Source organism: Bubalus bubalis, chromosome 20 (genome assembly GCF_019923935.1).
Source record: "Bubalus bubalis isolate 160015118507 breed Murrah chromosome 20, NDDB_SH_1, whole genome shotgun sequence".
NCBI classification, from domain to species: Eukaryota; Metazoa; Chordata; class Mammalia; order Artiodactyla; family Bovidae; genus Bubalus; species Bubalus bubalis.
In genome coordinates, this window is record NC_059176.1 from 39580452 (window position 1) to 39601470 (window position 21019).

General features: G+C 43.1%; 1 protein-coding gene across 1 annotated transcript; it reads left to right on the forward strand.

The window, feature by feature from the left end:
• Positions 1-375: 375 nt before the first annotated feature.
• Positions 376-19553, forward strand: WDR61 (WD repeat domain 61). The gene is made up of 11 exons (XM_006044381.3): positions 376-476; positions 3463-3513; positions 4221-4248; positions 6062-6167; positions 6538-6710; positions 13249-13397; positions 13614-13707; positions 14817-14910; positions 16697-16789; positions 17527-17605; positions 19350-19553. Exons 2-11 carry the CDS (start codon positions 3502-3504, stop codon positions 19437-19439), a joined length of 918 nt encoding a protein of 305 aa, XP_006044443.1. The 5' UTR covers positions 376-476; positions 3463-3501; the 3' UTR covers positions 19440-19553.
• Positions 19554-21019: the final 1466 nt, after the last annotated feature.

A 21019-nucleotide genomic window follows, 5' to 3' on the forward strand; every position in this document is an offset into this window, starting at 1 on the left:
TGAGCAAACTCTGGCAGATAGTGGGAGGACAGGGAAACCTGGCGTGCTGCAGTCCATGGGGTCGCAAAGAATCAGACACGACTGAGCGACTGAACAACAACCGGTTGTGACTTTACAGTTGAAATATAAAGCTCTATTTCACTGAAAAAATTTTGAAACAATAGAACTCTTGCGGTCATCAAGTGTAGTCTATCTCAAAGTACAAATAAAGAAATTGGAACCCATCGGCAAGCCGGTTTTCCGTGGCCCCGCCCCGGGGGAAACCAAGGTGACCGGGGCGTGGCCTCTTCCCCTTCTCCCCGCCCATCCTCCTCCCCGCTCCGCGCGCGTTTAGGCAGAGGGCGCTGCGGCGTGCGCCTGCGCCTTGGGGACCGGCGAGATGTCCCGCCTCTTCGTGAGCTCATCACCCCGCGTCGCGGTCGCGCGGAAGCTGGCGTCAGAGGAGCCGTGGGGCAGTGCAGCCGGACAGTGAGGCGGTGAGTTGGTCCGCAAAGCCGTTGGGGGTGGCACTTGTCGGTGCCGATAACGGTCCAGGCTGGAGGGCGGGTGAGCGAGAGTGGGCCCGAGGCTACCTCTAGGAGGGTTTTCTCAGGAATGCCCCACGCCGCAGTGCCTGATGGTGGTGGCTTCCGTGACTCCATTTACTCTGGCTGCCTCTCGGGGTGTGGGGCCTGAGGGGAGAGGGTAGGTGGCCTCATTTTGCAACCTGTGGATGTTCTGTGAAGTCTCGAGGTTAGGGCTGGTCTCAGTGTCGATAGACAAAACCGTCTTAACGGAAGTCTTCCAGTGGTAGGCCACTCTGTCTTTTTCGGTAGCGAGCTGGACAGGTACAGGCACAGGCTGAGTTATCTTTACTTCAAGTACCACGTAGTATTGCGGGTTATTGACCTCCCTCAGTACTTTAATAGGGGCATGTGTAGTGTTCTTTGGAAACATTGAGGAAGCAATGAATTCTGCCTGGGAAATGAGAGTTCTCTAAAGAAGGAAGGTGACAAAAGAGGCTTTTGGCGTCCTCTTAACGCTGAAATTATTGTAGGATAAGAAACTGATGTAAAAGGTAGTGTGAAAGTGCAAGTCGCTCAGTCGTGTCCGACTCTGCGACCCCATGGCCTCCATGGAATTCTTCAGGCCAGAATACTGGAGTGGGTAGCCTTTCCCTTCTCCAGGGGATCTTCCCAACCCAGGGATCAAACCCAGGTCTCCCGAATTACAGGCGGATTCTTTACCAGCTGAGCCACAAGATAGTGTAACCTATACTATAAGCTTGTATCCACCTTCTCCTGTCAAACTAACCTTGGGGGAGGTCCCTTAACCTCTCTTGAAGTCTCACTTTCCTTATGAGGAATGTAGAGATTATAATAAGATTATCTATTAAATGAGATGAGAGGGTTCAGTGAGCTAACCTACATGTAATATGTAAAACAGGGTACATCATGGTACCCTGACTCATGGTACATCATCAAACATGCATTCATTGATAGAAGCATACCTTTATTTGAGGAGCCTGGCTTCTTGGAAGTTGACTTCTTGCAAACCTTCCTACTCTTGTTTCTCCTTGTTGCAGGGAATTGTTTCTGTTGCAGGGATGTGAGGCAGGATTTGGAAGGGCAGAGGGTTGGTGCCCAAGAGAGTTTGAATACTGTTTACTCCAGCGAAACTGGCTTGACCTCCTGCCTGTCTTTCCTACCCTTGCCAAGACACTGTTCTTGGGTCACAAATGAATTAAGCACTACTGCCTTGACTGAGATCTTCACAGGCAAAGGTTATTTAGAAATTGTTTGTTTTTTCTGTTATCCTTGGAAAACCTTCACAGTAGTCTTTTTGAGTTTGCAAATTTAAAGCAAGTAACCTGGACATGGAGGCCTTAGATGTATGGTGTCCTCTGTCCATGGATAGAATTGAGGGGGCCATGAACTTGGATGAGAAGAAAAATTGCATCCTTATGTTCTCAAACTTCTAACTGAAATTTAGCATTTCCTTCAATTATAAATGTAGTCAGCAAACCAAGTATTAATAGGGTGACATTGTCACCAATAGAAATCACACATATTTTCATATCTTAGGATATTGTATAAGTTCATCATAACTTTGAAATTATGGTAGTTGTTAGATTTGCTGCTAAATCTTGTTATATAATGTGTAAATAAAGAATCACATATGCTGTCACAAAAACTAATTTTTGTATTTGGTAAAATTTTATTTCTGTATACAGTTGAACATATAATAGTTGTATTACTATTCTCACACTCTGTATTTCTAAATTCATCTACATTCTAAAATTTATTTGTAGCCCCCAAAGCATCATTTGCAGCACTTTGTGATCTTGGATGTGTGTGAGGTGGTGAAAATTTTGAGTCAGCTGACACACATTCTTAGCTGCAGTCGAACAAGGAAGCACTCTGCTTTCTTATTTCAGTTATCATGCTGTAAACAAGTGTCTTTTTTTTTTCAGTCTATTAGTGTTAGGATTTTTGTATTTTTGTGGTTTTATTGGTGACTTCACTGTTTAAAATAGCCCTCCAAGCACAGTAGTAAAGCTTTCTTAGTGTTCCTAAGTACAAGAAGACTGTGATGTGTCTTACGGAGAAAACACATCTGTGGATAAACTTCATATAGGCATGAATTACGTCGCTGTTAGCCGTGAGTTCAATATTAATGAATCGCCAATGTAAAATAAGGTGTCTTTAAACAGAAACACTCATAAAATAAAGTTACTTACTGATCAGTTGCCCCAAATTTACCAGAGTCTTGCAGGAACCTAATATAGTGTCTCCCCCAGAAGCAGTGGGTCAGTGTTCACTAACTTAGTATTCAGTGACTTTATGGAACTTAACTCCCTGGAATAACAAGAATGGACTATACTTGGTTTCCTTTCTAATCCTATGTGTTGTATGTATTTTAAAACATCCTGACAAGGGGTTTATAGGCTTTACAGAGCTACCTGGGGTGTGGGGGCGGGGGTGGGCATGGAGGATTCTATAGCACACACACAAAAGTTAAGAAGCCTTATTATAGCTTTGGGGAGACACGTAGTCTCCCTCTCGCTCACACCCTCATTTACACTCCTGCTGGCTCTTATATGCGTTTTTGGCTGCGATCCCTGCTTGGACCATAAGAACTTTGCTCCCCCATATTTGCTTGTTGAGTTTTTAATAAAATAATATTTTAAATTAAAAGATGCTGTGGTTTTATCTCTTGGAAAAGCAGCAAGGAGGGAGACTGGATCCTCTCTGTAGTCAACTTGAGAAGAAAATATGAGAGGTGGTAGGTATTAGTTGAGAAAGAACACTGTGCCACCTGGTAGGGCTTGTGAACAGGGACCCTGGGATCAATCTATAGAAAAGTGTCAGGTCAACTCTGGCCAAGAGTTGCCTTACCAAGGCAAGCTGATCCAAGGGAAGCTTCTATAGCGCTCTATCCTGATGGCCACCTCTTACTGAAGCCCTGGTGTTGTTTCCACAGAGCTGTCTGGCCTTTAGCCCTTCATCCTTGGTTAAGGAGATGACCAACCAGGTAAGGCCTAGGGAGAGGGAGAGTACCAGTTGGTCTCTTTGGGGATTCGAGCCCAATACATCATCTGGGTTTGTAGTCAGAAAACTAGCATCTGATTCCTGCTCTGCTTCTGAAGAGGAGGGTATCCTGGGTACCTAATCACCAGAGGGTTAGGTGGCATTAGTAAAATGCACAACACTGAGAGAAGGGTAATTTTATTTCAGTCTGTACCACAGTTTACAAAGGGATTGAGGAAGCTTAAAAGAATTTGTACACAAAAACGAGAAAGAAAAATTAGGGAGAAACATGTCTTTGTAATAAAATTAGGGACAGAATTAACAGGTTATTATGCAGGCTGTGTGGTTTTATACAACTACAAAAATTAAGCTGCAAACTGGACTCTGAGCTTCCTGGTGATCAGAGCAGGAAAAAGCACATAATTTATTACTCTTTTTTTGGTGGGTGGAAGTAGTTAGAAGAGACTCTAGCTTCTTTAAGAAGTAGTTGTTTTCTTTAAGAGACTATAGTTTCTTTAAGAACTATACAGTTCTTACATTACAAACCTTGCATGAGCTCACAGGAGGTCAGGCCGCAGCAAGGGAGGTACTTAACTCTGGTGATTATATCTGCTGGGGCACAAGGTGGTGAGCTGGGGGGTGTTTTAGGGAAAGGATGGGACACATCTGAAATCTGACCATTGGTTTAATGTGTCTTCTGTTCTTTTTTAGTACAGTATTCTCTTCAAACAAGAGCAAGGTAAGCAGCTTTCCAGTTCAAGCAAATTCACCTGTGAAAAGCTGTTGTCCCTGGCTTAAGGTTTTTGTCATGCTGACCAGACATGCAGTTCCAACCATACTCACTTTACATAAGAATTGGCAGGGGCAGCTGAAAACAAATACACTTCAGAACAAACAACCAACAACAAAAAAAACCAACCACTAACTTAAAGAGCAAGAGGCAAATGATAGACTGGAGAACTCTGGGCTGAGGAAAATTTTTCCCACTTGAGGAAGGTGTGACTGAGCTTCCCGGCTATCAAAGTGAAAGAAGGAAACTCTGAGTCTCAGGACTCTGTTAATACCAGCTCACCTGGGGAGGTAAACTTGAGCCTGGCCATGAACACAGAAGTTCTCTTGGGAGCCTTTATTCATGCTCCTCCACTTAAAACAAGTGTAGCGAGTCTCACAGAGGGCCTTTGACCCTCAGTAATAGAGGAGGATAGAATAGGTGAATTTGTCAAGACCACTGAGTATATGGGTGGGCTAGGGGCTGTGCGGCAGTGGCAGTGGTGGGGATGGGAGAAGGAGGGAGGTCAGAGTCTGGAAAGGTAGCTGGCCAGTGACAGTGGACTTCATACCTGGAAAGGAGGGTGTGCAGGGACTATTCACGTGTGTCTCATTTCTTCACCACAGCCTAGATAAGTTATGTAAAGCCTGGAGAAATTTGTGGAATGCCTAATAAAGCTCTTCCACTTCAAGTAGTGACATTTAGGTAGTCTGAAGTTTAAACCCAAAGCATTCTTTCAAGTTAGCGAGCATAGGTATGTAGCAGCTAGTCAGCTTGTCAGTCAGCTACCTTGTATGCACCTAATGCCATCTGATGGCAAGCTGGCAGACTTGGGTCAGGTGGGGATTGTAATGGAAGCCAAGATGCTATATGTAACTCACAGCTGTTTAAGTTGAATGTCCTTGTATTCATGTCTTGGAAAGGTGTCCCTGAAGAATTGCTGCCAGGTGTAAAGAAAGCCTTCTTGTTCACTTGTTACATTTGTATTCGTATACCAGGTCTGCAGACTCACCAGTATGGCCCACCAGATATACAGCTTACAGACTTAGAACTTAAAGTGGACTTTAGTTAGTAGGAAGTTTAGGTTTCTAGGTTAGAATACCAGCTCTGCCTCTTCGTAGCTTTTGACTTTGAGTGAGCTACTAGGCTTTTCTAAGCCTCTGATTTTTATCTGTAGCTGCTGCTGCTGCTGTTAAGTCGCTTCAGTTGTGTCCAACTCAGTGCGACCCCATAGACGGCAGCCCGCCGGGCTCCGCCGTCCATGAGTGTGTTGCCGTTTCCTTCTCCAATGCATGAAAGTGAAAAGTGAAAGGGAAGTCGCTCAGTCGTGTCCTACTCTGTGCATTTTCGGACCTGTACTGTTTACAGTTGACCTGCTTACTGGTTTCCAAAGATCTCTTAAGAAATTACTCTTAACAAGTTTGATCTCTTTTGGGGGGTGGATTTCACTTTAGCCAAGTGAGAGCCATTCCAATCTAATGCATGTCAGACAGCATACTAAAGTAGAAAGGACCCTGGACTATTCCAGTACTGCTCCCCGACCTGGTAAACCTGTGATTTGGGGCAAGCGACTTCCTCAGAACCTCTGGTATTCTTATCTGCCTCCGCTGTTCTAATAAAAGCTGTGTGGGAAAGCCATCTGCAAAACAGTAAAGCAGACACAGGTGGATATCGCCTCAAAAATCTCAGAATTGGTGTAAAAATCTCAGTATTTCCGCTTTATCTTAGCACATTCAGTTTAGAAGTTGCATGAAGACTTTATATGAATGACTTTCTGTTCCAGCCCATGATGATGCCATCTGGTCAGTTGCCTGGGGGTCAAACAAGAAAGAAAACTCTGAGACAGTGGTCACGGGATCCCTGGATGACCTGGTGAAAGTCTGGAAATGGTGAGCGCTCTTTCCTCTACAATACAGCCTTGGAAGTTGGGGTTTTTCTTCTGGGCTCCCAAGTTACAATCAGAGAAGTATTGACTATTATCTACGCAAGAAAGCAATGGCTATATGGTGGTATAAAAAGGCAGGCTCTTTTTTTCTCACTTGTTTTCCTCTTATTCACTGTTAAGGCCTTACAGTTGAAAGAAAAAAATGCTGTGGTTAAAAGTTGGCTGCGTTTGGTGTTCTGTGGCTCTTCATTTCCTCTCTTGATTCTGCATTTCACAGACCTCTGATAATGCATAGTTACAGGAGCCCAGAATTTCAGATGCCAGGTACCATGTGTTGTGTGTGAAGAAATCCATTTCTCTGTCCCCCATTGAAGGCGTGATGAGAAGCTGGACCTACAGTGGAGTCTGGAGGGCCATCAGCTGGGTGTGGTGTCTGTGGACATCAGCCACACCCTGCCCATTGCTGCATCCAGTTCTCTTGATGCTCATATTCGTCTCTGGGACTTGGAAAACGGCAAACAGATAAAGTCTATAGATGCAGGACCTGGTAAGAGTTTTACTCTTAGAGAGGATATTAGAGGTTTACGATCCCTTTTTGATATCTTTAGGGAGAGATGTATTTTAGTGTTTAGAAGTTTTTGGATTTGAGATTGGTGATATGGGTGTATGAACTGCATGTTCTGTAATACCTTCAGTGGGACTGGGACAGCACTCTAATCAAATACTAGTATCTTAGCAACTAAACATGAGTATTTATACTAGGAGATAAAAATAAGCTATAAATAGCCTTATATCAGTTCTAGTTTTATTGCCAAGTGAATTTGGGTACTAAAATTATTTCTAAAAACTCATAGTTTTTATCACCCTTGGGTTTCAAATTGCTGACTTGGGATTGTGGACTTGTGTTTGAATGGTCCACAGGTTCTCTGTTTGCCATATTCGGAATTGATCCACTCGTTGCCTTGTAGAGGTCTAGAATGTAAAGCACTGTGTCCTCCTAGATCTATGTCATGGTAATCTCAACTAATTATGATTAAAGTGCCTATTTCTAGTATATGCTTGATACATGAAACTTCTAAAGAAACAAATCGATTTTTTTAAAGTTCTGAAGGACAGCATAGTCTTGTCCATTAGCCTTAATAAACATCTGAAGTAATGGGAATTAATCATTTCAATGGGACAAGCCACATGACATTTCAGATTCCTTGTGGCCCTGTATTTACTTGTATATGACCATATAGCTTTCATGAGCAGAGCCTGTTCTGCCAGAATGGGTGATGACTGGAAGGAGTACAGAGAGCCTGGTGCCTCTCTGGCACACCCCTCCATGGAGTGATTACAGAACTGCTCAGCGCTTTACTTAATGTAATTCCCTGGATTAGAGCCCCAGCAGATTTGCTTCCCACCAGCTATGTTCAGTAGCATTCTATAGGTTGTACTTATTTTGGAAAGAATGATGTTCCCAGGGTTTTAAGGACTCTGTGTTGTCTGAAAACTGAGTTCATTTCCCCTCAGTGCCAGTATTTGACATCTCTGAGTCTTAATTGTTGGAGCTTTTTAAGGAATACATATGTTGTTGTTGTTCAGTTGCTCGGTCATGTCTGACTCTTTGTGACCTCGTGGACTAGCATGCCAGGCTTCCGTGTCCTTCACTATCTCCCGGAGTTTGCTCAGACTGATGTCCATTGAATACATATGTCCAGTTCCTATTTTGGATCCACTGAATCAGTTTTGGGGTGTGTGGGCCAGGATATGTATTTGAAAAAACTCACCCAAGCATTCTGACTCCCCATATAATTGTTTTCGCATTTGTCCTTGCCCTATTGTTTTCTTTTACGGAGGACCTGGGTCCCCAAACTAGTGCACAAAGTCTGTTAAGCTGAGACGAGGAGGAAGAGGTGGATCTATTGCTGCCTCTTCATCTTGGGCACCTAAGCCCTCCCATGACACTAAGGACACTGTGTGGCTTTGTAGCCCTGGGCACACCACAGTTGAAGAAATGAGTGCTGGATTGGTTCTAAGGAGAAGGATGAAGTCTGTACCCAGCTCGCCTTTCCTGACAAATAGTATCTTAAGCTACATGTTGGTTCCAGTTGTGGCAAGTAATCATTGAAAGATTACTGTTAGGAAAGAAAAAAGATACTGAGATGACTATAAGATTGGATTTATTTTCTTTTTTGGATAGGAATCTTCATAAAACTATACCAGACCATTAAACAACAGTTATTTGAGTAAATAATAAAATGAAGCATTGCTACTGACAACTGAGGAGCAGCTCAGTTGAATTCACCTAAAGGTAAAACTAGTAAGTCTAGGTCTAATGAATTTAGGCAAATGGACATTTACATTATACCAGCCTTGAAAATATGCCTGGAGAATGTGAGAGGAGGAACAGAGGAGGAGGAACAGAGGAGGAGGAAAGAGAAAGATCTCAGATCCTGAAGAAGAAAGGGAAGAAGTAGAAGAAAGGGAAGATGACGGGGAAGATCCTTCATCTGATGCCTCACCCAGGCTGTGGCTGCAGCAAACTGATGTCAAAGATGTCGAAGAAGAAAGTGCAAGCTTAGGGGCCTCTCAACATCAGGTGGTTCAGGATGTCCCGGTGTAAAGAAGAGTTACTCTCTTCACTGATGAGGTGGAACTTAGTGATTAAAATAAATATTATGCAAATGTTAAAGTAAATTTTAGAGTGCAAGGTTAAATTGAGGAATAAAAATTCCTTCCATTTTGAGGAAAAGGACCTTCACCACTAAAAGTTTTGTATTATCAAACAGCTAATAAGGGAAATGTAAAAGTAATTCAAAGTGATTTTACTAAACTTCAAGGAATCATAATCCGATTTTCTAATAACCACTATTCCTGTAAACAACTAATTATAATAGGAATAAGAGAACACAGTCCTGTTGGAATAAATGGTATAGTCATTAGATAGATACTAAAAAGCAGCCTTGTGAGAGATTGATTATAATAAAAGCTTTTTTAGATCTTCTTGGTTGGTTGAGCACTTTTGAAGTTAATTTCCTTTTTGAAACAAGTATTTCCTAAGTGGTAGAGGTAAATTAATTACTACTTTGAGTATGTGTGTTAAGATTTGCAAGAGAATTTTATTTTAAAACTCACTCTGGTATATGGTACTGACCCATCTGTGCTGGGAGCCCCTATCTGCCATGAGTCAAGTTCAGGGAGACCTCTCTCCTGTGGGCTGAGAAGGGCTTGACCTCTTTGAGCCCTGCCCTAGGAGTAAGGAACGTGACTGGGGAAGGAGCCTTTCCTCTCCCTTTGATCTTACAAGCACTGGGCAGGTACAGGAAGGGCAGGACTTAGGGAACATTCCCGTATAAGACTGGCCGTGGGCAAAGGGACCTCGACCAGCACTGGACAACTGGTTTGTTCCTTGCTCTCTAGGCTCTGACCCCAGAGGCTCCTAAAGCTCTTTGAGATTGCCCATGAAGAGTTTCCCACATAACTGAAAAGAGAAATGCTGAAATATCATCAGTGGTCCAGATGGAAGTATAAAGCACATGTGCTTACCCAGGCTGTCCAGAAGTCTGGAGACCTTTACACAGAAGCACTGTAATACAGAAATAGCATCTGAATAGAACTTTTCAAATCAGATTGTGTGATATAACTTAAAAACCAGTTGATTAAAAAAACAATAACAATGCCTCTTCCCAGTCCTTATTCTCTTGCTAATTTGTGATACTTTGTCATATTATAGTTTTATATAAGAATATTTCTGGTACCTCTTCATTTATTTGCAGCTTATTGAGGTAGACTTTCACCTCTATAATTACACTCTGAAATTAACCCATTATACAGTTTAACAAGTTTTAGTAAATTTCCACAGTTGTGTAGCCATCACTCCGATTCAGTTTTAGAACACTTCCATGTCCCCCAAATGTTCCCTCATGCCCATTTATAGTTAACCTGTGCTCCCACCCTCAGCCTCAGACAACCACTGATCAGCTTTCTGTCTCTATAGTTTTGCTTTTTTGAAAGATTTCACATAAGTGAAATTGTATTGTCTTACATATCTTTCTTTAGCATAATGTTTTTGAGGTTTATGTACGTTGTAGTATGTATCAGTAGTCTGTTCCTTTTTATTGCTTAGTAGTAAGGATTCCGTTATAGGGCTGTTCCACATTTTGTTCATTCATTCATCAATTGATGGATATTTGGATTCTCTCCAGTTTTTGAGTATTCTTAATAATGCTGCTGTGAGCATCCAGGTTCAGTTCTGTTCATGAAGATGTGTTTCCATTTCTCTAGAAGTGGAATTGCTAGGTATTATGGTGTGTGTTTTCACTTCTTCAAAGTAGCTATACCATTTTATTATATTCCCACCAGTGTATGAGGATTTTGGTTTCACTACACCCTTGCTTTTTTTTTTTGCATTTCTTTTTCTTGGGGGTGGTCTTGATTCCTGTCTCCTGTACAATGTCATGAACCTCCATCCATAGTTCATCAGGCACTCTGTCTATCAGATCTAGTCTCTTAAATCTATTTCTCACTTCCACTGTATAGTCATAAGGGATTTGATTTAGGTCATAACCTGAATGGTCTAGTGGTTTTCTCCGCTTTCTTCAATTTCAGTCTGAATTTGGCAATAAGGAGTTCATGATGCAAGCAACAGTCAGCTCCCGGTCTTGTTTTTGCTGACTCTATAGAGCTTATCCATCTTTGGCTGCAAAGAATATAATCAGTCTGATTTCAGTGTTGACCATCTGGTGATGTCCATGTGTAGAGTCTTCTCTTGTGTTGTTGGAAGAGGGTGTTTGCTATGACCAGTGCGTTCTCTTGGCAGAACTCTATTAGCCTTTGCCCTGCTTCATTCTGTACTCCAAGGCCAAATTTGCCTGTTACTCCACGTGTTTCTTGACTTCCTACTTTTGCATTCCAGTCCCCTATAATGAAAAGGACATCTTTTTTGGGTGTTAGTTCTAGAAGGTCTTGTAGGTCTTCATAGAACTGTTCAACTTCAGCTTCTTCGGCATTACTGGTCAGGGCATAGACTTGAATTACCGTGATAGTGAATGGTTTGCCTTGGAAACGAACAGAGATCATTCTGTCATTTTTGAGATTGCATTCAAGTACTGCATTTCAGACTCTTTTGTTGACCATGATGGCTACTCCATTTCTCCTAAGGGATTCCTGCCCAGAGTAGTAGATATAATGGTCATCTGAGTTCAATTCACCCATTCCAGCCCATCTTAGTTCACTGATTCCTAGAATGTCGATGTTCACTCTTGTCATCTCCTATTTGACCACTTCCAATTTGCCTTGATTCATGGACCTAACATTCCAGGTTCTTATGCAATATTGCTCTTTACAGCATTGAATCTTGCTTCTATCACCAGTCCCATTCACAACTGGGTGTTGTTTTTGTTTGGCTCCATCCCTTCATTCTTTCTGGAGTTATTTCTCCACTGATCTCCAGTAGCATATTGGGCACCTACTGACCTGGGGAGTTCATCTTTCAGTGTCCTATCTTTCTGTCTTTTCATACTGTTCATGGGGTTCTCAAGGCAAGAATACTGAAGTGGTTTGCCATTCCCTTCTCCAGTGGACCACATTCTGTCAGACCGCTCCACCATGACCCATCCATCTTGGGTGGCCCCATACGGCATGGTTTAGTTTCACTGAGTTAGACAAGTCTGTGGTCCATGTGATCAGATTGGCTAGTTGTCCGTGACTGTAGTTTCAGTCTGTCTGCCCCCTGATCCTCTCTCTCAGTGCCTACCATCTTAGCTGGGTTTCTCTTACCTTGGACGCAGGGTCTGTCTTCACGGCTGCTCTAGAAAGCTCAGCCGCTGCTCCTTACCTTGGATGCAGGGTAGCTCGAGCTAAAATCAAGATTGCCAGGAGAAATATCAATAACCTCAGATATGCAGATGACACCACCCTTATGGCAGAAAGTGAAGAAGAACTAAAGAGCTTCTTGATGAAAGTGAAAGAGGAGAGTGAAAAAGTTGGCTTAAAGCTCAACATCAGAAAACAAAGATCATGGCATCCAGTCCCATCACTTCATGGCAGATAGATGGGAAAACAGTGGCTGACTTTATTTTTCTGGGCTCCAAAATCACTGCAGATGGCGATTGCAGCAATGAAATTAAAAGACGCTTACTCCTTGGAAGGAAAGTTATGACCAACCTAGATAGCATATTCAAAAGCAGAGACATTACTTTGCCAACAAAGGTCCATCTAGTCAAGGCTATGATTTTTCCAGTGGTCATGTATGGATGTGAAAGTTGGACTATAAAGAAAGCTGAGTGCCGAAGAATTGATGCTTTTGAACTGTGGTGTTGGAGAAGACTCTTGAGAGTCCCTTGGACTGCAAGGAGATCCAACCAGTCCATCCTAAAGGAAGTCAGTTCTGAGTGTTCATTGGAGGGACTGATGTTGAGGCTGAAACTCCAATACTTTGGCCGCCTGATGCGAAGAGCTGACTCATTGGAAAAGACCCTGATGCTGGGAAAGATTGAGGGCAGGAGAAGGGGACGACAGAGGATGAGATGGTTGGATGGCATCATCGACTCAATGGACATGGGTTTGGGTGGACTCCGGGAGTTGGTGATGGACAGGGAGGCCTAGCGTGCTGCGGTACATGGAGTCGCAAAGAGGCAGACACGACTGAGTGACTGAACTGAACTGACACCCTTGCTAACATTTTGTATTGTTCTGTCTGTCTACATTTTTAGTGAAAAGTTAAGAAACCCTTACATTAAATTGGTATAGAATTAATATCTTTACAGCATATTAATGTTGGGCATATTAATGTTGGGCTTCTGACTGAAGCACCTGAGCAGTGCAATTCAGTGACTTAACAGCCATTAAAGATGACATAGTTCATGGAAACCTGTATAAGGAGATAAGAGACAGTGATTCTCCAGCTTGACAAGGGTCTCTGTGAATTTCAGGCCATGTTATGTCCATATTAATACAATTAATATCTTTACAATGTCCTGTTATGAATCAGGACACTATTCCTCCAATTTTAAAACATGTATCTTTTGCTAAAGCTTTAAAGTTTTTAAAATTAAGGTCAGATCTTTTCTCACTATAGTTTTTCCTTTTTTTCTGTTCAGTGGATGCCTGGACTTTGGCCTTTTCTCCTGATTCTCAGTATCTGGCCACAGGAACTCACGTGGGAAAAGTGAACATTTTTGGTGTGGAAAGTGGGAAAAAGGAGTATTCTTTGGACACAAGAGGAAAATTCATTCTTAGTATTGCATATGTAAGGAAATATTGCTTTGTTTCTATCTGATTCTTTCAGTTTCCTCTTCTAGCCTGTTGTATTCCTTGATAAACATTCTGCATTAGTCTCACTAGGAAGCTGCTGGCTTTGTTTGCCAGTCAGCCAGTTAGACCTGGAACCAGCAGATTACTTGTGTTTGAGAGGGGATGGCTTAACAACATGGAGTTTCAAATGATTTTCATATGTTCTCTACAGAGTCCTGATGGGAAATACCTGGCCAGTGGAGCCATAGACGGAATCATCAATATTTTTGATATTGCAACTGGGAAACTTCTGCATACGCTGGAAGGTGTGGTTCATCATTTTGTGCAAACTGGGTTATCAGATCACAAAGGAAGACTTACTCTTTTATTAAAATGCTACTAAATGGCAAATGAGCCTTAGATTTGCAGAACATCACTGTCAGTTGGAAATCTGAAATGCCTGTAAGGTTCACTTTTGTCACTGTGCTGCTGCTGCTGCTAAGTCACTTCAGTCGTGTCCGACTCTGTGTGACCCCATAGATGGCAGCCCACCAGGCTCCTCCGTCCCTGGGATTCTCCAGGCAAGAACACTGGAGTGGGTTGCCATTTCCTTCTCCAGTGCATGAAAGTGAAAAGTGAAAGTGAAGTCACTCAGTCGTGTCCGACTCCTAGCGACCCCATGGACTGCAGCCCACCAGGCTCCTCAGTCCATGGGATTTTCCAGGCAAGAGTACTGGAGTGGGGTGCCATTGCCTTTTCCATTTGTCACTGTAGTTATAACCTAGACATATTAGTTTTTGTACCAGTGTTTTAAATGCTTATTTTGGTGAACAGGCTTACTTTTTATTTATGTGTTAATATATCCTAGCTACATGAGTGTCATATTTCTGTTATGTTTGGCTCTAAAGAACTTTATGATTGGAAAATAGCCCCTTTTTGTCAATAGTTTGAAGGTAAATGAAAGTTCTGTGCCCACTGTGTGCTGGTGACCGCTGGGCAGGGGGATGGGGTACTAGGACAGGGGAAGGGCTGGAGGGAGGCCTCTTCAGTGCATCCTTTACCCTACAACAAGGATTTGGTAGGGAACTAGCATCCTGTTTGTTCAACATACAAATCAGAAACAATGCATATTTCCATGTTTGGCCATATCTGTAGGGGCAGAGGAGTTTTGTCTAAGCAATGTATCCTGAGGTCCAGTTGGTCAGGGAAGGGATCTGAGGAGTAGTGACTCCCAGGAGGAGGGGCTTGCGTTTTGTACATGTTTCTAGAGCATTAGGAAGAAGGGTCCAGTCTGTAGCTCGCCTCTGACTGAAGCACTGAGCAGTGCAACTCAGTGACTTAACAGCCATTAAAGATGACATAGTTCATGGAAACCTATATGAGGAGATAGGAGACAGTGATTCTCCAGCTTAACAAGGGTCTTTGTTAATTTCAGGCCATGCTATGCCCATTCGATCCTTGACTTTTTCCCCGGATTCACAGCTCCTTGTCACTGCTTCAGATGATGGCTACATCAAGATCTATGATGTGTAAGTTACCTGTTGGGATTCAACACTTCTCTCTTAATGTCAAGGCCTGTTTTGTCTCTTATCACTAGGAGGAGCCCTAGCAAGTGAGCTGCTCCCTCTTTATGTCTAGGAAAGACATGTGTTCAGGTCCTGTCCCTGCTTTGAGCTTAGGATGTTAACAGAGGAAGACGTGCGTGGATTACCAACTAGAATCAGCTACTTGCTACTTCTTTTCCAGCATCCTGTCTCTTGTGGGGCACGCTGGTTTTAAATTTTTTTAGACAGGTGAGTAGTGTACAGATGAACAGATGGAGCCATGGGCTGTAGCTAGCTTGAAGTAATGATGAAAAAATTAGAATATTTGTTTTCTGAGGGTGTGATGTTCTAGAAGTCATTCTTCTGCCCTAGTTGGGGAGTTGTCTGTTTATAAGCCAGCTTACAGCAGGTCTAGATAAGGGAGCTTTTTTGTTGGTGGTTTTTGACTGCAGGTATAAAGGTGAGTTATCTAATCTTCAGTTGACAGCTCACTTCCATTGTAAGCCTGTGCACGGGCCCTTTCTCTTTTCCTTTTCTCCTTTATTTCTCAGTCCCCACCCTGTTCCCCACTGAGGTCTCCCCTATAAGGTGTGTGATGTGTGTCCCTGATTCTTTGACTCAGTACTGCAATCTGTGCCTGGCTTCTGGCTTCCAAATGTGGCATTCTGATCCACTGGGTGCATCCCTTACCCTTCTCTGTGCCCCAGCGATGGGTGCCACACCATGACCATCCACGTGCATGTTACTTTGTGGGCCTACGAGAGTTTTGCAGGAGTTTAAACTTGGGAGATTTTGGACAAGAGAAAGTTGTCAAATAGACATGGAATTAGAAATGTAGTTTCTGGAGTTAGAGCTGAACGAGCTGTTAGGGGCCAAGAGAAGATGCCTGTCTCAAGTTGTGCTTGCTTGTCAACAGCAGGGCCAGTATAAATACTAGCAGTTTCTTAAGTGTTCAGCTCTCTTTAATAAGGCTTTCACTGTTACAGTTTCATGATCTTCCCAACTACCGGTGAGGTAGCACAGGTTAAGGTCCCAGTCATATTGCAGATGAGGAACCCAAGCTGAGGTGGTGGTTTGGCCAAGGTGCTGTTACTGAATGAACACCTGGGACTTCTACCTTCTCATGGTCCCCCAGCTTTCTACTGAGGCCACCTCTCCGCTTAACTGGGGTCTGCTCTACTCCACTGGATTCAGGGGTGAAACTGCTGACCTTAGTCAGGTCTTAGGATTGTTCTCCTGCCATAGGTGATTTGATTTCACTTTTTTAAAAAGTGAAAATGACTATAGTCATTAGACCTGTCTTATTCTTGGTTAAGTTAAAAATGGTCTGTCCAAGTCACACCTGTTGTAAAAGAACACGTTTTGATACCTTCCATAGACACAGGCACTGGCTCCGCATGGAAAGGACGCTAGGTGGGCAGGGGTCAGAACCTGCAGCTGCTCTTGAGATGGCTATTTGCCTGCTGGTTCTGTTTCCTCACCTTAGGAATTGGCTTGCTGAGCCTTCTTTATTTTGAACTACTAAACTCTGCTTGTTTAGGATCCTGTTTTTGGCTCTTGTAGGCTTGACATATTTGGGGTTAATGCTATTGAAGATTTTGTTTCTTCAGTATGTGATGCTACTTTAGTGAAAAGAGAATGTCTATGTTAATACTGTCATTTCAAGGATAGCAGATTTGGTCCAATTAAATGGGCACAGTACACCTTCCGTTTCAGTGATTATATTCCAAAAGTTAATGTCTCCATTTTATTTGAAACTTTCCCATTTCAGACAACATGCCAACTTGGCTGGCACATTGAGTGGCCACGCATCCTGGGTGCTGAATGTTGCATTTTGTCCTGATGACACACACTTTGTTTCCAGGTACTTATGACTCTTATCAGTTCCTAAAATGTTAGGAAGATGAAGATGGTCCTCTTGTATGAATTGCCTTAAAATTTGAAGATGGTGTGACCCTTTTCTCATTCAGGTAGCCTTTGTTTCCTGCAGTGTTTTTTAAATTGTCAAGTTAATTGTTCTTAGCTGGAACAAAGATGGATGCTTTTGAGCAACTCAGTTCTTATTTCTTCCTTATAAATCTGGGCCTCTACCTACAGTAGGTAGGTATCCCTTATAAGGATACCTGTGTTCCGATAGTAATTATAGATATGAACATCTGTAAAATGTTATGCTTTGAGACCCCAATGTTGTTTAGGCCCAGGATGGCCAAGATAGTTGAAAAACAGGAGGTGGATGGCTTAATAGCACTGCACAGAGGCTTATAGAAGACTCTGAGAACCTTTATTTTGAAGCTTTAACCAGTCTCCCTCCCGTCCAGAGGGAGCCTCTCATCCGAGACTCCTGACAAGGATGTTTAATATGAGGGCCAAGCAGATCAGAAGTTTGGGGAAATAGCTGCTCTGTGAGTGGGGAATGCCAGCCAGTTGTGCCAACATTCTTGACCACCTTTTGGGGACCAGGTCAGCCGCTTGTGCACACACGCACCAAGGGGGCCTCTAGGTAGGTTGAGTCAAGGAGTGTGGAATTTTTGGTCAGATTCTTTCCAACTTCACACCGGTCTGAAAAGTTTTCTGCTACTGATGTTTCCTTTTTTAAAATAGTTCATCTGACAAAAGTGTTAAAGTTTGGGATGTTGGAACGAGGACTTGTGTTCACACCTTCTTTGATCACCAGGATCAGGTATGGCATAATTAACATTTAAATTCCTTTGTCTTTGAATTGCTAGCATTGTCTGACTGCTAAGCCAAAACTCACTCATTTTCCTAACCTCCCTGCTGAGGTTGTCAAGATTGGATGACCCTCAGAGCTGAGCCGCTCTGATTGCTTGGATGTCCATCCAGCCCGTGTTCCAGTGGACACTCTGTGGTGCAGAGGCTGGGGATGTGTTGTCAGCCTGGAAACCCACAAGGCATGATATGTACCCATGATATGGGTAGACCGAAAAACTTGCACTAGCTGCACAGCCTTTGAATGACTTCTTTGAAACATGTTGCAGCAATGCCTAGGGCATGCCTGGGCCTTTTTCTGGGTACAGCTGGGCCGTGGCTGTCTCGGGAAGGACCTGCTTCCTCAGGAGTTTCCATTCCATCCCACAGCTGTCACTTTCTCTTCTGGAGCTGCCCAAAGAAGTGATGTGATTTTTTTTTTCCTTTGAATATATTTGAAGCCAGAAATTCTTAATAGGTTGTTTGACTTTAAGGATATTGGTAAGTTTTATTTCAGCCTTTAAATTAGGAAAAAGAGGCTGTCTTCTCACAGGAGTCTTCCTGTGAGAATGTGACATGTTAAGGCATTCTAGGGCAGGGCTTCTGAGTCTTTAATGTACCCTGGGGATCTGGTAACAATACAGATTCAGTAGGTCTGGCCTGCGCCTGAGTTTCTGTCCCAAGCTTCAGGTGCGACTAGCACTGCTAGTTCCAACCACTTTTGAAGAGAAGGGTCTTGGGGAAGCAGTATAAAAAACAAAATACCATGGCAGTATAAAGTCATCTTTTATTAATTATGTATTTTGTATGTTCTTAGGATGGTCTCATAGAATCTCTTTGGAATGCATTTTAAAGTTAACAAATGTTCATGCTTTTTTACACTTAATCTTTAACATTGTTGCCAATGAGGTTGAGAGGATTTAACCTTGACATTTCCCTCCTGGATTTAAACATTGTACTTAGGAAGGAAGTCCTGGCTGGCTGTGTTGCTTTCTGTGAGAGAGTCAGTGTGTGGTACGGTCCTCAGAGGAAGACATTTGGAGTGGATATAAAGCCATCACCTGGCCCGCTCACAGCGCTGAAGTGAGGGCTAGAACACCCACCTCAGGGATAGAGTGACAGGCTTGACCTGATGAAACTCCTACCACATCAGTTCTGTCTGGGAAGGAGGTGTGAATGTGTTAATTCAACATGTAGCAAATGAAATCAATGACTTGCAACATCAGGTTATCTAGCTCCTGGGGACAGGCAGGTTTCATAGGCCTCTAATAAGAGAGTGAGAATTACTGAGGTAGGTTGTGGGCACAAGGAGGTGGACGAGGAGCACAGTTTGCAATTATCCCTGTAGGCAGTGACCTCAGGGTAGCTGTGGGGCCTTTTCCTTCCTGGAGACCTGAGAACCCGTGCTGGTCCCTCGTGGGTTCCATCTTCACAACATTAGGTCACTTCCTCAATTGTGAATCTTTGAAAGGTTTGTGAATACCTTGATTTATGTTTAGAAATGAATTATCTGGAGTTGGGAGGTGAGTGTGATGATAATTAAACAGTAGTAATAGAAGCTGCCTGATTAAAGGAAAAGCCCATTCTCACTGTTGAGAAAGCATGAGAACATCCTCATCCTCTTGTTTTTCTGGATTCAGTATAATGAGAGTAGGGTAAGGGTATTTGTTCCTAAAGAATAAAGGTGTTAGTAGAACTTTTTCTCTTTTTATTTACAGGTCTGGGGAGTAAAATACAATGGAAATGGCTCAAAAATTGTGTCTGTTGGAGATGACCAGGAAATTCACATCTATGATTGTCCCATTTAAACATCAACATTTTCCAGGCTAATGCTGCAGAGAGAACGTATAGATTGATTATGACATTCCTTACCTTTCTAGCTTGTTAATATAGCATTTATTAAAAAGTTTATCAAAAACAAATTTTGTAGATATATAAATCTTTTCATGTTTTATTGGAAATGTCATTCATAGTTTAACATAAAGTGTTCTTAGTACAAACACTTATGTTCTTCAACAAGCTTCTGTCTCATTTGCCCTGTTACTAATAGAGCAGTAAGAGGAGTTGCCGTCATTCTGTGACAGTGAGTATTGCCTCAGGAAAGAGGACATCCAGGCATGTACTAAACCTGCCAGGATAGAAATTTAGGCTCACCCTTCCAGGGGATGAGCCATGCAGAGGCTGTGATAGGAAGCTAATCTATTTTAGAATGTGATCCCGAAAGAAACAGGTTATTTGACTGGGTGGGAACATTCTTTAGTCCTGTCTGAGCATTCTTCTATTTGGTAGATTAAAAATGCCCTGTGCCACACTCTTTTTCACCCTGTTAATTTTAGAGAAGCCTGTAACCTGCTGGTGGGTATTGCTGCCTTAATAGTGTTTACAGGCTCAAGCCTGTACCTACTCTGGTTGACCTCCAGCCCTGCTTCAGTTATCCCAGAGCTCCTATACCTCAGTTTTCTCAGTGGCCCACTTGAGACATGGTCTGCGCGTAACAGGAAAGGTGTAAGTAGCTAACACTCCGAAGTTTGTTGCTTTTTACTGATGGTAACTTCATATGCTTCATGTCAGGTCCCGTGCTTTCCCTCCAGACTCCCCACAACCCTTAAATCAAGCCCGTCCTCTCTTCTCTCTCCTGCCTCTGCCTTGTTCACCTTCCTATAACTGAAGCAAGAAGTAGACAGGCCCCCAACCAGAGTAAAGCAATTGGAGGTTCATTCCCTGTGGACTGAAACTCCCAAGACAAGAAGAGCAGGATAATTAAGGGAGGAATCTGGGCCCTGGTCATACCACATATTTCTCATTCTCCAAGTCAGGCGACCTCCCTGACCACACATGCACAGAAAGGCTCCTTGGAGGTCAAAGGGGAGGGATGTCAAGGGATGTTGTACCCATAGGCCTCTTCAGTAGAATCCATCTTGGCTAAGAGATGTGTGCACACACATAGAGGAAGATCCTGAGATACACCAAATATGGACTGTGAACCGGGCAACTCCAAATGACTGGCCAAAGGAAACCCAGAAAAATGCCCCTTAAAAGGCATTCAGACCGTCCGGAGAGTGTGACTCAGGGACTCTTCTCTGAGTCTGCCCATGTATCTATCTATCTACACGTACTGTACTTCTCCCCCCACCACCACCTTTTTACTTGCCTTACTGTTTTTTGCCTTTGTGGAAATTCTTTTCTGCAAAGCCAAAGGGCCAGGGCCCCTTGCATTGACCTCTGGTCCAGTGGTTAGGATTTGGTGCTCTCCCTGCGTGACCTGACCTCAATCTCTGAGAACCCAAGCCCCACTTCAAGATGCTGCAGCCTGAGAACACCCGAGATCATATCCACACAGCCCTGGCCATTTCCTCTGCCTTCCTCAGACTTCCACAGGTCTCGCTGG